The sequence below is a fragment of the Platalea leucorodia genome (assembly GCF_965183815.1).
Source record: "Platalea leucorodia genome assembly, contig: HAP1_HAP1_SCAFFOLD_274, whole genome shotgun sequence".
In the NCBI taxonomy this organism is placed as follows: Eukaryota; Metazoa; Chordata; class Aves; order Pelecaniformes; family Threskiornithidae; genus Platalea; species Platalea leucorodia.
The window spans coordinates 85,132-101,860 of record NW_028121298.1 but is presented as its reverse complement, the minus strand read 5'-3'; the positions used below and the strand labels follow the sequence as shown (position 1 = coordinate 101,860).

Sequence of the window (16,729 nt, the reverse complement as noted above, 5' to 3'; positions counted from 1 at the left end):
TGGCATGGGGTCTGTGATTGCTGACAGGGAAAAGACATGGCACAGGGAATCACTTCCCAGGAGGAAAATCTCCAGGCAGGAGGGTTACGATCAGGGAATGAGAGGAAACTTACTTAAAAGAGCAATGTTGTGGGAGGGAGAATTCAGAAAACTCCGTATCATCCCCTCCAATGCAGACCCCTGCCTCTGAGCAAGCCCCCTTGCCTCCTCTCCCACCCAGCAAAGCCTCTGCCCTCAGGGCTGGGGGGTCCAAGCCATGAACCACCTCCTCTGCAGCCAGAGCTCCAGCAGAGCCGTGGTGCAGCTCTGCAGCCACGGGCCCAGTTCCCTCTGCAGAGCGCAGGGGCTGAGAGCAGCTGCCCGGCAGTGTTGGTGTCTGGGAAGTGGCGTGCACAGCTGGGGAAGGGTAACACTGTCCTGAGTACCCGACTGTCTCTGCCCTGGCCTCTCTCAGCCAGACCCTCCCTGTATTTTTCCTTCTTTCTCCACTTGTCTGTGTGATTGCTCTTGTTATCCTGGTCTTGCTGTCAGGCTCTCTGGGGGTGGCAGTTTCAGCTGCAGAGTCACACGCTGATCTTGTGGAGCCTTTCGTGCAGGTGTGTCCCTGGGAACAAGTGTCCCAGGCTTCCTCTCATCTGTGAGGCTGTGGACAATGCAGGCTGTGGGGCTGGGGCATGAGCTGGTTTGCCCTTAGCGAGATACCATCATGAAAAAACTGAGGCATCTCCTTGAGGTATCCTTCCAAGCTGTGAGCTGCCCTCCAGAAGGCAAATCTGTCCCACAGCATCTTTGTGTTACCTGGAAGCCCCATGGAGAAGCACAGAGATGCAATGGCCAAGGAAATGCTCTTGGGTTGGTGAAATGAGCCCTGTGTGTCCTTGGCTGGAAGTGGGCTGCTGAGGCCTTGAGAAAGGGTGGGACATTTAGTGGTCTGCACTGGATCCCTCTGCTCTCAGCAGTGTCTGCTGGCTTTTCACAGGAACATAGCAGTGTGATCGCCCTCAGTCTCAGAGAGGTGCAAGGCCAGGGCCTCTCGGACTGAGGGACAGACCAGTTCCCCTCACTCTGCTCTAATCTCAAGGCAATCCTCTTGCCTTGCAGGATTTGCTCTGTTCTCCCTGAGTGCAACAGAAATGCTGAGGGTTTCTGACATCCCAAAACAATCCTCAAGCAAGAGGGGGGAAATTCTTTTTAAAAAAATACTTTCAGTCTGCCTTCTGCATTCCTCATTCCTTAGCACCGGGAGTGCAGATGCTGACAAGCCCTTCTGTTTTAGGGACGGTTTCATCTGACAAAGCTGAATACTAGGATTGGACCGTGCTTCCACCATTCCCATGAACGCACTGCTGCAGAGCGGGGCTGACACCTCAGCAGCCAGAGGGCAGAGGCCCAGCTCCTCACGGCACATTCAACCAGCACAAAGCACAGCTTCAGCCATGGAGCTGAAGGAAGGTCTCCTAGAAAAGGAAAATGTGTGTGTGTTTATGCGTGTTTGTGTGCAGCAAGGGGAGGGTCTGTAGGAAATAGCTTTTAGTTTTGCTCAGGAAAGTTTCCCCTAACCTGTCAATGACTTTTCCTCCTTGCACGGGTCCCCATGCCCAGAGGCAGCAAATGTCTAATGGCAGCTCCATCACCGAGTTCCTCCTCCTGGCATTCACGGACACACGGGAGCTGCAGCTCGTGCACTTCTGGCTCTTCCTGGGCATCTACCTGGCTGCCCTCCTGGGCAATGGCCTCATCATCACCGCTGTAGTCTGTGAACAACGCCTCCACACCCCGATGTATTTCTTCCTCCTCAACCTCGCCCTCTTCGACCTGGGCTCCATTTCTACCACTGTTCCCAAAGCCGTGGCCAATTCCCTCTGGGACACCAGGGCTGTCTCCTACCAGGGATGTGCTGCCCAGATCTTTTTCTTTCCCTTCTTGATGGTAGGGGAATATTTTCTCCTCACTGTCATGGCCTATGAGCGCTACGTTGCCATCTGCAAACCCCTGCACTATGGGACCCTCCTGGGCAGCAGAGCTTGTGTCCACATGGCAGCAGCTGCCTGGGGTGGTGGTTTACTCACTTCTCTGCTGCACACTGCCAGTACGTTTTCACTCCCACTCTGCCAAGGCAATGCCATAAACCAGTTCTTCTGTGAAATCCCCCAGATCCTCAAGCTCTCCTGCTCAGATGCCTACCTCAGGGAAGTTTGGGTTATCATGGTTAGTATCTTTGTGGAATTTGGGTGTTTTGTTTTCATTGTGCTGTCCTATGTGCAGATCTTCAGGGCTGTGCTGAAGATCCCTTCTGAGCAGGGACAGCACAAAGCCTTTTCCACGTGCCTCCCTCACCTGGCCGTGGTCTCCCTGTTTATCAGCACTGCCATGTTTGCCTACCTGAAGCCTCCCTCCATCTCCTCCCCATCGCTGGATCTGGTGGTGGCAGCTCTCTACTCAGTGGTGCCTCCAGCAGTGAACCCCCTCATCTACAGCATGAGGAACCAGGAGCTTAAAGACACATTGAAGAAGCTGATTCAATCAGCTCTTTTCAGCAGCATTAACCTGCTCGTTGTCTCTTCAGAAGTGATTTCAAATTCATCTCAAGAACCCCGTGTTTTGGGCATTTTGCCTGTGATAACCGTGTCTGTCCATGTCTGCAGCCACTCCGCCTCACCAGAGGCCTGAACCCAGCCTGTCTGACCCAGAGGCCTGTTCACATGTGGCTGGCACAATGGTACAGCTCGCCTCCCGTGTCGCATCTCTGGAATAAAAGGGGATTTCCTCAGTGCTGGTGTCTGGAGGTTGGGCTCTTCTGCCAAAGTTGAGGTCAGGCTGAAGAAACTGCCCCCACAATGCCATGCTGCTTTGCTTGGCTTCTCCATGGGATGAGGGGAGGTGGGCATGGGGCAATGTGTTAGAGAATGGGCCTGGGCTGAGCCTTCACCTGTGGGTGCCCAGTTCCCCCGGAGATGGTGAATGATCAACAGGGATCTGCCTGGGACATCACCCCATGGCTTTCAGGCACCACAGCCCACTCGCTCTGCAGAGCAGTACCAACAGCTTGGGGCCCTGTGGAGAGCACAGGGAGGGGGTAGGAGCGGCAGGTCAGGCCAGCATGGACAAACTTCCCTGGTGAAAGGCTCTCTGGGGGCAGGGACATGCCTGGAGAAGAGCAAAGAAGATACTCCCTGCTTCCAGGGGGTTATAAATGACAAAGAGAAATCTATTTCTGAATGCACCAGCTTGGGCAGGCTTTTCTATTGCTTGGGCAGCCGGAGCAGCCTGAGGATCCCCTGGGCCAGGATTCTTTTCCTGGGAGAGGGGCAGGCACAGAGGGGCTTGCTGGCAGTGGACAATAAGGATGTCTTGGAGACAGGAGCAGCCACTGGCTTTCATCTCCTCATGCCATGGCTGGCCCTCAGCCCTGGGGCTGATGGGGAGGCTGAGACACCTCTCTGCCTCCCAGGAGCTACTGTGACCTTCAGAGGGGCTGGGGCTGTGGGGTTGAGTGTGCAGAGCTCTGCAGTACCCATCAATGGGAACTGCCATGGGGTGAGCCCAGAATGGGCTGCTTTTCTGGGCTGGACAGGGGGGAGATGGGTAGGGGGTGGGAAGTGATGGGGAGAGCCAGAGAGGGACTGGGCTGGGCTGGGAAGTGCTCAGGAGAGGAACGCACTGAAGTTAGCTGAGCTGCCTGACCTTGCAGGGTGAGGACTCACACCAGGGGCTGGTGCTGCAGAGCCAGGGCTCATGGAAGGGAGCTGAGACTTGCAGACGCAGGAGAGAGGAGGCTGCTCTGTGCCTTTGGTGCCATGGAGAGTTGGGGCAGGTGCCCCAGGGCATTTGTAACCCCCCAGCGTTTCTCCCTGGCCATTTCCAGCACTGGCAGCACACCCCAAGTTCATGGGTGAATTGTCCTGTTTGGCCATTTCCAGCCTCCTGCTGGGCTCAGTGCTTGAATCCCTCTGCTTGAAGTAAAGGACCTCCAAGATGGTCAGGGACTGGAGTACCTTTCCCCTGAGGAGAGGCTGAGGGAGATGAGCTAGTCCAGCCTGGAGAAATGAATGCTGAGGGGACCTCACTGTGGCCTGCCAGTACCTACAAGGACTTGATGGAGAATAGAGAGACAGGCTTTTCACCATGGGGCATGGCGGGAGGACAAAAGACAGGGGGTGGAAGGTGAAAGAGGAGAGGTTAAGCCTGGAGATAAGGAAAGTCTGTTTCAGTGTGAGCTGAGCCAAGCGTTGGAGCAGGTCACCCAGAGATGCTGTGCAGACTCCGTCCTTGGAGGTTTCCAGACTCAGACTGGATCAAGCCATGAACAACCTGGTCTGACCCCTTTTTTTTCTGGCAGGTTGGACTGCAGAAGTCCCGAGATCCCCTCCAACTTGAACTGATCCTATGGTGTCAGGCCCCTTCTCTGATAACCACAGAGCAAATGTTTATGGGGCAGGAATCTTCCTGTGCTGTATGTGACCACCTAAACTAACATCTCAGGCAGCGAAAAGAGGTCGATACCCCAGTGTGACTCTCTCTCGGCAAAGACTGAGGGGTGTCGCTGACAGTCCTGGGCAGGAACTGTCTTGGGGGCACAGGGCTCTGGGCAAGACACAAAATGACCTTTTTTTTAAATGCTGCTAGCCTGAAAAGAAAAATGTTTAGAAAATGTCAATAAACATAAAACAAAGAATTAAACACAAAGCTGCAAAGCAAAGAAAATGTTTAAAAACACTTTTCAGCTTTTAAATGTTATTGTGGTTGGATGTAGGACCCAAATGCCTTCGGCTACAGGGACACAGACACCTCCTGCCAGTGCAGATGCCCTGGGAACCCCCTGCCCAGCCTCTGCCTGCAGATCCTGAGGCGCTCTGCTCTCCCACACGTCCTGCCTGAGAGCTGCCAGCCCCAGGCAAACACCTCAGGTACACAGAGGCCTCTAAAAGCCGCCCTGGATGTTCTATGGTCAGGCAAACAAGGTCTGCCTGGAAAGGTGAACAAATCTGCAACACTGAGAAAAAAATAGGAGCCCATTTTCACCAGCTGAAACAACTGAGTACTTTTAATATAGTGGCAGGGTTTTCCCATCATGCCAGAGTGGGAATTTGCAGGGAGTGCATTAATCATAGGAGAAAAAATATTGATCTCCTGTACTTGCATTATGGCTGCTCTATCTATTATATTACGCTGCGTATTCCATCTCCCTTATCTTTCAGGTCTTCCCACCTCTCTTGATTAAATGGCCATGTCTAAGGGCATCTTCTCAGCAGACCTATCGGGACATTTGCCCTTCCCATTGCTCTCCCCCTCCCCCTGCTTTTTGTTCATTCAGATGCCTCCCAATTATCTCGTCGATGCTTTGAGCTTCAGGGACTTAGAAGCTCGCCCCATCTTTCAGAAGTCAAATTCACTCTTTCATCAGCTCCTTCCTTGCATTTATATCTATCCCTTCCTATCTCTCTGTCAAAAACAGTTCTTGTATGGCTGTCGTCATTGGCCATCTCCACCCCAGGATGTCCTACACTGTCCCATGCCTGTGCCTGTTTCCCTGCAGGCTGTAGACACACGATCCACTTCCCCACCTTGCTCTCATCCTCCCATGTCCCTGCCTGTACCAATATCTCTCTCTGAAACAGAAAACCACAGGCTGATCGCAGACAAACACCACCACCCCCAGTGACCTGTTGCACCACACCACTACCCTTCAAGTGACATTTCGTCTTCCTCATGCACAGGCTCAGACTCCAAAGCCTTTCCTTCCTCATGCTGTTTCCTCTACAAAGGAAATCTTCATCCTCCCTGAAACCACCTCTCAAGCGATTGCAGGCTACTACAACCTTGCCCTTGGCCTCTGTGCCGTGAGGCCAAAGCAGCCCAGGTCCCTCGGTCTCTCCACACAAGCCATGTGATTCAGCCCCTTCAGCCCAGCTTGGCAGGCCACCTCTGGACCTTCTCCAGTTCCTCCCCACTCCTGCAGAACATGGAGCCCCACACCAGGTTATCTCAGATGTGGCCACATCAGTGCTGAGTCAAGGTAACTCCCCTTCTCTGGGTGGTTACGCTCATCCTATTTCAGCCCCGTGTGCAGCTGGCCTTACTCATGGTCAGCATGCTCCACTGGCTCCTATAGCATCCCTTGTAGAGACCACGGCCTTCTCCTCAGGCTCACTCCTCAGCTGGTCAGCTCCAAGCTTGCCCTGATACATGGGGTTATTCTGCCCCTGATGCAGGACTGGCCACTTCTCCTTGTCAAACTTGATGAGCTTTCTGTTCACCAGATCCCAGAGTTTGGTCCCAAGGTCCCCACGAACTGAATCTTCCTTGTGTCAGCTGTTCACGTGTGCGTGTAGGTGGCTCACCCTGTCCTGTGGTGCCTCTAACAAGATGACAGCATGAGGAATTGAAGGCCATGATGGATAATAAAAGGAGGTAGCAGTTTAACGGCCTTGCTGACCAAGGTAAGAATTCCCAATGCTGCCAGCCCAGAACCACCAAAAGAGGGCAACAGGCAAGCAAAGCCAGGGCCAGCGGGTAAAGGGAAATCAGGGGTGAGCTTCTTGAATGAGAGGGATTGAGGATGACCAAAGGGAAGAGCTTGGGAGAAGGGAAGCAGGGAATCAGAATGTTGGAGGTGAAGCAAAGGGTACAACCAGGGCTGTTTGTGGGCACCTGTCAAGTAGCCCTCGGTCTCAGCAGGGAATCAGCATGGATGGGCACACCTCTGATGGGCCTGCACAGGAATGCAGACGGCTTGGGGAGCAAACAGGAGGAATTAGGAGTCTGTGGGCAGTTCTTGAGCTGTAATCTCACTTAGGTATCAGAGACATGGTCAGATAGCTCACAGCACTGGAGCTTAGCCATGGATGGAAGATGCCTCTTTAGGAAGAATGGGGCAGGTCAGTGAGGAGGGGAAGGTGCCCTGTCTGTGGGTGAGCAGAAGGAAAGCATGGAGCTCTGCTAGTGACAGGTGAGGAGCCAGATGAGAGCCGACGGATCAGGATTAGTGGGCAGAGCAACATTACCACGGGTAATGTTGTAGTTGGTGTCTGCTGTGGACCAACTGGATTAGGAAGAAGCAACAGATGAGGCCTTCTTCAGACAAGTAGAAGCAGCTTCTCATTTGCAGGCCCTGGTCCTCGTGGGGGACATTACCCAGCTGGACATCTGCCGGAGGGGCAGCACAGCAGGGCACAAGACACTCAGGAGGTTTCTGGAGGGCACCAAGAACCTCCCGAGCATTCAGAGAGGGTGTTAGGAAAGCCAAAGCCCATCTCGATCTCAATCTGGTGATTCCATCTGGACAGGAAGGGCATCAAGAAAGGATTTAACAACGATGCCAGCAGCAAAAGGAAGGCTCGGGAAAATGTGGGCCTGCCGCTAGATGGGGTGGGACCCTGGTGACAGAGAACACAGAGAGGGCCAAGGTACTCCACGCCTTCTTCCACTCTGCGTTTACTGGTAAGACCAACCTTCAGGAATCCCAGGCCCCCAAGACCAGAGGCAAGGAGCAAGGAAGACTTCCCCTTGGTGCAGGAGTCTCAGCTTAGGGAACATGGAAACAAACCGCACATGCATAAGTCCTTGGGACCTGAGGGGATGCACTCATGAGCCCTGAGGAAGATGGCTGATGTCCTTGCAAGGTGACCTGAAATCATGTTTGAAAGGTCAAGGGGATTTGGTGAGGTTCCTGAGGACTGGAAGAAAGCAAATGGAAACCTTATCTTGAAGCAGAGCAAGAAAGAGGATGCAGGGAGCTGTCAGCCTGTCTCCCATTCTACCCCTATAGACAAGCTGAGCAAGTATGGACTGGCTAAGTGGAAAATGAGAGGGACTGAAAACTGACTGAGTCCCAGAGGGTTGTGTTCAGTGGCACAAAGTCCAGCTGGAGGATAATCACCAGTGGGGTAGCCCAAGGGTTGATACTGGGTCCCATTTTGTTCAGCCTTTCATTACAGTCCTGGAGGATGGGACCAAGGGCATCCTGAGCAAGTTTGTGGATGATCTAAAATTGGGAGGAGTGGCTGATACACCGGCTGGTTGCACTGCTGCTCAGAAGGACCTGGGCAGGCTGGAGAACTGGGCAGAGAGGAACCTCATGAAGTTCAACAAAGGGAAACACAGAGTCCTGCCCCTGGGCAGGAAGGACCCCATGGACCAGGACAGGCTGGGGGACGGCTGGCTGGAAAGCAGGTTTCTAGAGAAGGATCAGGGGGTCCTGGTGGACAACCAGCTGACCACAAGCCAGCAGTGTGGCTGTGTGGCAAAGCAGGCCGACAGCCTCCTGGGCCGCATTCAGGAGAGGTTGGCCAGCAGGTCGAGAGAGGTGATCCTGCCCCTCTAGTCAGCGCTGGTGAGGCCACATCTGGAGCGCTACGTCCAGTGCTGGGCTGCCCAGTACAAGAGACACATTGACTTACTGGAGCGAGTCCAGCAAAGGGCCACAAAGATGATGAAGGCACACAAGCATCCTTCAGGAGGAGAGGCTGAGAGAGCTGGGACTTTTTAGCCTGGAGAAGAGAAGGCTCATGGGGATCTTATCAATGTGTATCAACACCTGATGGAAGAGAACGAAGAAGAGGGAGCCAGACTTTTCTCCGTGGTGCCCAGTGACAGACAATGGGTAGAAACGGAAGCACAGGAGCTTCCATCTCAACACAAGAAAACACTTTTCTCCTGTGAGAGGGGTGGATCACTGGAACAGATTGTCCAGAGAGGTTGTGGAGCCTCTATCCATGGAGATATTCCAAACCCAGCTGCACCCTGTATTGGGCAACCCCAGTAGGTGCCCCTAGTCTAGACTAGACCAGGCAATCTCCACAGATACCGCGAAGAAGAGTCAGAAGGAACCAATGGAGGTCTCTAGTGCCACAATCTGCTCTGAGCAGGGAGAACTTGTCCCTTAGATCAGGCTGGTCAGTGTTTTCTCCACTTGAGTTTTGAAAATCTCTGGGCCCCAGGCCCAACACTAAGCAACTATAAAGGTGTGGGTTTTTTTCCTTAAACCTCATTTGAAAATCCCCCTCCTGCTTCTTGTTCTCGTTGTCTCTTGTCCTCCTTGTTCCCTCCTGACTGCTAGACAGATCCTGACGCCTACTCTGACCAAGGACAATCACAACCTTCTCTCCAAGTGTGGCAACACCGGGATCCCCTGCGACTGCACCGCCAGGCATTGGTGGACAGCTCCAAGGAGAGAGACACCCTGGGGATCCCTGCATGGGCTCAGAGGAGGGCATGTGGAGACACCCAGCACCTAACAGAGAGGGAATGTGGCAGTGCCTGTGGGCTGACACTGAGGCAGAGCTGGGGGCAGCATGGGGGAGCAGAGAAGACCTCCAGCAGCTCCTCTGCATACCTGCCAAGGGAGTAATGCACTTGGTGGTGCTTCTGAGAGAGGATAGTGGCATGGGAGGGGAGGTACTAAGAGCTGTGGTGCAGGGCACCAGGGCTCAGAACTAGGTCTGGGCTTCCCAGCCGGCAGTGCCAGTGGCTACAGCCCCCAAAGAGCCCTGACCATGGAGAAAGCAGCAGCGCATCTCCTCCCAGCTGTGGAGAGCTGCTCTGGCTGCAGAGAGGCTACTGGGAGTGCTGCGGTCAATCCTGGCTGCCCTGCATCTCCCAACCCAGCATGTCTCTTGGGTGCCCGGAGCAATTGCACTGACTGGGGTGACAGCCCTGCCTGGCTAGGGACTGAGGGGAACTCTGGGTTGAGTCATGCTTCCTTCAGTGCAAGCCCTGACGCAGGGTCCCAGCCTCCCTTTCGATGCCACCCTTGAAGAGGGGCGATGGCACGAAGGGATGCGCAGTCGTGAGCACCAGTCCTTCTTCATCCGCTTCCCAGGCCTGGTGGAGCTCCCGGACAGCAAGGACTTCTGGCTCTGCACCATGACCACGCTTTAGGGGACCCACACCCTGGGCATTGTCTTGGATTAGGTGAATGCTGCTGGTTTTGTCTCTGAGGCAATTTCCAGCCCAGGTCATCTCTGCTCTGATCTCTCCCTAACCTTTCTCTCATCTACCTGGCTGCTCCTCACCCCCTCCCCACCACCCCTGCAGGGCCCCGAGCTGGCGATGCTGCTCTGCAGGGTGATTTGTCTGTGGTGCCTGGGGTCACAGGGCGACTCCACACTGGCCTTGCTGCTCAGGGTGTGGAGCAGCTCCAGCTGGATGGGGATGGCTGCTGCTCATCTCCCCACTGCACGGGGGAGATCCCGTTTTATTACAGAGAGGCTATGGGGCAGTCAGCTCCGCCCCGGCTTTAGACACACTCTTACCCAGGCTCCAGGTGAGACAGAGCAGGTTCATGCCTCTGGAGAAGCGAGACAAATCCAAACATTTCTCTAGGAACAAGTAACAATAACGGTAAAGTTAAATGATAATTGTATTGGTAACAATAATGATAATACCCCAAAGCACCAGTTTTAGATGGGATATCCTGGAAGTCGTTTGTGGAGAGAGATGGAGAATTGATCACTATTGCAGAAACGTTCATGTAATCCTAATTCCACCCTTGAGCTCCTGGTTCCTCATGCTGTAGATGAGGGGGTCACTGCTGGAGGCACCACTGAGTACAGAGCTGCCATCACCAGACCCAGGGATGGGGACGAGATGGAGGGGGGCTTCAGGTGCTGACAAACAGGGAGACCACGGCCAGGGGAGGAGGCACGCGGAAAAGGCTTTGTGCTGTCCCTGCTCCCAGGGGATCCTCAGCACAGTCGTGCACATTTTCCCACGAGACCCAGGAGGGTCCCGCAGCGTTTTTTTGGAGAAGGGTTGTGCAGCCTGGAAGCACAGGGAGGCGGGAAAGTTCTCACATCAGGCACAGACACTGAAGCTCTGACACCGCAGTGACCCGTTCTCTGACAGCGGTTCAAAGGAGCATTTTTACCTCACCATGAGCCTTCCTTGTGCTCATTTGGGTCATGGCCCTGGAACACGCCAGGAGCACAGGCACCACCGCCACCAGAGGGCAGACACGCGCCATGCCCCGCCCACCAGCTGCCAGCAGAAGTCCCACCCCTTCCCAGCTGCCTCAGGGGCCATTTGCCCCAGAAGGCACTCCCCTCTACGGGTCACGTGCTTGGTTGTGATTGGCTGGAAGGAGCAGTCACCCCTTCTGGTTGACCTGGAAGTACATCTGACCCAGAAGGCTCTTCCCCTGCATACACCAGGGCTGCCATTTTGTTTTGAGCACCATTTTGTTTAGGCTGCCATTTGGGGGTGGTGGTGCCATTTTATGACGTGGTGCCACCATTTGATGACAGTGAGCTGCCATGATCTTAAACATCACACTGCTCTGTGATTGGCTGACAGCAATTGCTTGAGAGCATCAAACCCACGTCTTCTCAGGAAATCCTGTGATTGGCTGGCAAGAGGAGCCTCCCCTCCCGCTGCGCCCAGAAGCAGTCGGCAAGGGAAGCCCCCTGTCATTACGTACAGGGAGGCCGCCACTTGTGACAGCCTCATTCCCCACAGGTTCTCATACTGCACTGTGGTTGGCTGGCAGCCATTTCTTTGACACTGTCAGACCCATGTGTTCCCATGCATCCCTTTGATTGGCTGCCTGCCTCCTTTGGACAAGGACGTGCTCAGATACAAAAATATGTACATTTATATACAATATAAACATTTTTAGAAATATATCTAAAACTGAGTGTACAAATAAGTATAACTATATTTTTATTTATTTATGATTAGAGACAGTATTTTAAATACATACACTTCTATACACATATACGTGTGTATGCATTTATATATAGATATATGTAAACATTTATAAAGGCAGAGAAATTGAATCTATATAGCAATTGCAACATAGGTATGAAATGGATAAAACCTTCTTTAATAAGAGCTACTGGAAGGAATAATCAGAGTTTAAATGTGAATAGAAAGCAAAGTACAAGGGTGGGTCGAGGTCCCCCACTTTACCAGGCTGCAGAAGCAGCCCAGACATGGGCTGGGGTGGGGGGAACCTCAAAAGGGTGGGGAGGACACAGACAACCTGGAACATGCCCGAGGGCTATGGCCCCCTCCCAGGAGGCCACCAAGGGGCCCTTGGCTCAAATCCTGTCAGCATACAAAGAAGAGCTCAGTCCTGTGAATTGCCCTAGGAGGACCCCACATCCCAGCCCGGCCCAGCAGGATGGCCACGCAGGGTGAACTGGGGAGGACTCTCAGATTTTCTCTCTGCTGCAAGACACAGGCAACGCTGTCTGCAAACATGAAAAAAACAGGACAAAATGCCAACTTCAGAAGAATATGTGCATGGGGACCATATGGAAAAGACCCACAGAGGATCTGAGCAAAGACCATGTGAACTAGCCAATGAGCCCATGAACAGCAAACTGGATTTTGAGGTGCCAAAGAGAGGGGAAGGGTGCTGGTGGGGAACTCCCTTTCCTCAGGGTTGTGGGGGATCTGACAGCTACCTGTAAGACCAGTGTGGGGTGTGTGCTGGTGATACATGTGATTCCTTGTCCTGAGGTTGATAGCCTGGTTGACTGCTTCAAAAAGCTCTGGCTGACTGAGTGAGGGGAGAAGTCAGGAGTGTGCTGGGACTTGTCCAGGTCCACCTGAGCCAGACCAAGCAAACCCAGTATGCTGTGTCTATGTCATGTCAAAGGATGGGGAAGGGAGTGGTGGTGGTGGATGTAAATGTGTTGAATACTGTAGGAGCTGAGCGGGATGCACACGGTATGGAATAAGGGGTAGAGATTGTACTGGGTCTGGATGGGATGAAGTTAATTTTCTTCTTTGCATGCCCTATGGTGCTGTGCTTTGCCTTGGTGGCCAAAACAGCTTTGACAGCACACCAACATTGTAGCTACTGCTGAGCAGTGCTTGCACAGCATCAAGGTCTTCTCTGTTTCTTGCTCTGCCCTGACAGCGAGGACAAAAGCCAGGACAGCTGACCCCAACTGACCAAACTGATACTCCACACGCCATATGATGTCATGGTCAGCAATAAAACTGGGGAGGAGGGGGTGTTCTCCAAAGTGTCCTTTGCTCAGAGACTGTCCGGGCATCGATCTCCTGCTGTGAGTGATTACTCCTCCACTTATTAAACTGTCTTTATCTCGACCCATGAGATTTGTTTTCTCGCTTTTGCCCTTCCAGTTCCCTCCTCCATCCCGCTGATGGGGAGTGAGCAAGTGACTGGGTGGGGGCTGCCACATGAGGTCACTCCGCCATGTCAGCACATAGCAAATAGGTTGGTATGTGCTTGAGCAGATGATAGGCTGAGAGCTGGCACATGGCTTGTGTAAGTGGTTGTGAGATTACTGATGCCTGAGTAGCTGATAGGCCAAAAGCATGCACGTGGCTTGTGCCGGAGCTTGTGAGGTCACTTGTGCCTTTGTATCGCATAGGCGAGTGGATAGCAAGTAGGTGGATATGTGGTGGTCAGGTCACCGGTGCCTGAGTAGCTGATGGGCAAGAGGGAGACACATGGCTTGGGTATGTACTTGTGATGTCACTCTTGGCTGAATAGCTGATAGGCCAGGGCCAGGTGCATGGCCCTGATAGGTGCTTGTGAGGTTGCCGGAGGCTGAGTACCCCAACAGCAAGTACATGGCAGACAGGTGTACATGTTCTTGTGAGGTCACGGGTGCCTGAGTAGCTGACAGGGCAGGAGCAGGCATCTGGCATTGTACGGGTTTTGGCTGGGGTAGAATTACCTTTCTATTTAGTGAAATAGCACGCGACTGTGTGGGACTTAGCTGCTGGCCGGGGTTAAACGACAACAGGTATGTGTAGGTTGTTTTGAGGTCACTGCTGCCTGAGTAGCTGATAGGGCAGGAGCAGGCCCACAGTTTCTGTAGGTGGTTCTGAGGTCATTGGTGCCCAAGTAGCCCATAGGCCTGGAGCAGGCCAACATCAGAGGTAGATGCTATGACATCATCTGTGGCTGAGTAGCAGATAGGCCAGGGGCTGTGTATGAGCTTGCGATGTCACTGGTGCCTGAGTAGCTGATAGGCCAGGAGCTGGCACATAGCTCATGTAGGTGCTTCTGATGGCACCAAAATAATATTTAGACCACGCCCAAATACGACTTTTTGAAAGAACTATCATCAGCAGAAGGCCATACACCACACACATGTGTGACAGTGTAACTCATGCACACGCAGCATTGGCAGGAGGAGGGTGTGAGGTCACCGTCAGTATAACCCATGAGCGCAGAGAGGTGGCAGTAGGAGGGTGGCAGTGGTCACATCACCAATGGCACCCCATGGCTGTGGGGCTCGGTGCAGAGCGGCCGTGTGCTGTCCCAAGGGCATCATTGGGGACGGGAGCTGCCCCGCCCCGTGTCTGCAAGGCCGAAGGAGCAGCCCCTGCAGCCCTGGCTGGAGCAGTCGGGGTGGGGGTGGCTCGGGGGCACCGCCGGGATGTGCCTGGGCACGGTGCCAGGAGGAAACCACAGGCTTCCTGCCCGGGTGCTGCGGGGGGAGTGCGGGGAGCGCTGCAAGGCCACGGGGGCTGTGGTTTGTGCACCTGCAGGCTGGAGCTCCTGATCCGCCTGCGGGGAATAACGGCCCCTTGGTGACAGGCTGAGAGTCGGGGGCCTGACTGAGCCTCTGGGCTGTGGGTCTGCTGCCAGGGCAGGGACATGAGGGACCTTCCATGGGGCTCTCTAGGGAAGGATGGGTGAGCCAGCACTCCTGGGATTTGCCTCTGGCCTGGGCTAAGGCCCTTTCCCAGCTGCTGCTCCCAGCACAGCGGGGTCTGTAGCAGGGTCAGGGGCTCCTTCCTTCCCTTCCTGACACAGCCTCCGGTGCAGTCCCAGCCCTGTGGTTCCCATGGCACGGGCGTGGCTGGACACTCTCACCTTGGGCTCTTGGATGTGCCTGGCATAGGAGATGCCCAGTGCTCCTGGTCAACACAGCAGGGCTCAAGGGGTGAAAAACCCATTTGCCCCCCCGCTCCCCGACCAGCCCTGTCCTATGACGGCCCCCCACCACAGTGACGTGACACCTGCAGCAGAGCCGTCTCTCATATATGGTCATGAATGGCACTGGAGAAGTTCATTGGAGGGCTGGGCTGTGTCGGAGGGGAGATAGCTCCCGATAATGTCTAAAAAGGTCCTGCTGCTTTGATTGGCTTGTCCTGTAGCTGGGCTGGGATCTGCAGAGATATATTGCCCTCCCATCATCATTGTCCCCATGAGTCCCCAAGAGCTGTGGCAGGGAGTGTGGCGCGGCAGGGATGTGCTGGCAGGGCAGGAGGCTCCGGATGGGCACAGAGGGACTCCTGTCCCCTCAGATGCTGTGGCTGCTCCTCTGGGTACAGCTGTGCAGAGGTAAGTGCCAGTTCCATTGTCCCACAGCCCAGGGCCAGCGGGTACCAGCATGGTCATCGGGATCTGTCTGGGAATGGGGTTGCTTTGCAGGTGCTACTGAGATGAGGGTCAGAAGGTGCTCAAGTCCCTGGACCCTGTGCCTGCCTGTCTGGGTGGGAGAGTACCTCCAGGGGTCCGGTGTTGAAGGCAGCCTGTGCCTGGCTGGATTCATAGACACCCTGTCCTGGGGCACCCTTTTGGGACCCCCTGATGCCCAGCACTGTGCCTCTGGAGGCGGTGGTGGCCTAGCTGGTGACGGCAGCACCCAGAGATGCCCAGGGCACTGCCAGCCTCTGGGGTACCCCGGAGGGTTTGTGTGCTGCTGACTGCCCCCTTGTTGCAGGGGAGCCCTGACCCCATGAAGGCAGTTTGTGCCCCGCAGAGAGAAGGGGACGGGGGCATCTGCGTAGAGAGACATCCTTCCTGGGGGGCCCGGCCCAGTGCAGAGGCCGGGCTGACACCAGGGGCAAGGAGGGGATGTCGGTGGGGGCATCATCGGAATCGTCTCAGTGGGAACACAGAAAGCCCTGAGGGTGGGAGTGGGTATGGATGGTGCCGGGGCAGGCGGTTTGCATGGGAAGCTGCAGGCCTGGGTACACGGGGCTGTCCAGGGGGTGCTGGGCTGGGGAAGAGAGGGTGCCCTGTGCTGGGCACAGTGTGCAGGTGTGTGTGAGCAGGGGGCAGGTGGCCGTTGGGGTGGGAAAAGGTGCCTTGTGCGGTGGGATGGCGAATGACCCAGCAGGGCCAGAACTGCACACAAGCAGCCTTGCGCAGCCCATGGGGATAGAAGGGACCCCCACACTGCCCTGGGGACAGCCTGGAGGGGAGAGGGCTCCCACCCTGGCACCTCTGACATGGCCTGGGCAGGGGCTTCCCCCAGACCTGCAGTGCTGGGGCTTGGTGCTGTCCTGACTGGTCCCATGTCAGTGTTTGAAGGTGCTGCGGAGATGAGGCTGGTGGATGGTGGCAGGCGCTGTGCTGGGAGAGTGGAGGTGAGACACGAGGGCCAGTGGGGGACCGTGTGTGGTGACTACTGGAGCATGAACGATGCGGCAGTGGTTTGCAAGCAGCTGGACTGTGGGTCTGCTGTTGGAGCTCCTCAGTATGGACACTTTGGGCAAGGATCTGGCCCCATTTGGATGGATGATGTTGGCTGTAATGGCACCGAATCTGTCCTCTCTTACTGCCCACACAGAGGATGGGGTAAACATAACTGTAATCTTAGGCGGGATGCTGGAGTGATGTGTTCAGGTAAGGGAACAGCCTGTTCTTCACCATTGGGGATTTGATGGTGAAAGGGACCTTGGGTGTGCCCTCAGGGAGCAACAAGTGGGCACCAGAGCATTGCCCAATGGGGCCGGTTGCACTGCCAAGCTGGGACTGTCATTGCTGGTGTTCCCAGTCCCTGGGAAAAGC

At 54.8% G+C, this 16,729-nt stretch overlaps 1 protein-coding gene across 1 annotated transcript; it reads left to right on the top strand.

Annotated features, from left to right (window-relative positions):
* Positions 1 to 1,611: 1,611 nt before the first annotated feature.
* On the top strand, positions 1,612 to 2,670 carry LOC309603959 (olfactory receptor 14C36-like; the record flags this gene model as incomplete). The annotated part of the gene is made up of 1 exon (XM_082338831.1): positions 1,612 to 2,670. One exon carries the CDS (start codon positions 1,612 to 1,614, stop codon positions 2,668 to 2,670), a length of 1,059 nt encoding a protein of 352 aa, XP_082194957.1.
* Between the last annotated feature and the right edge of the window lie 14,059 nt (positions 2,671 to 16,729).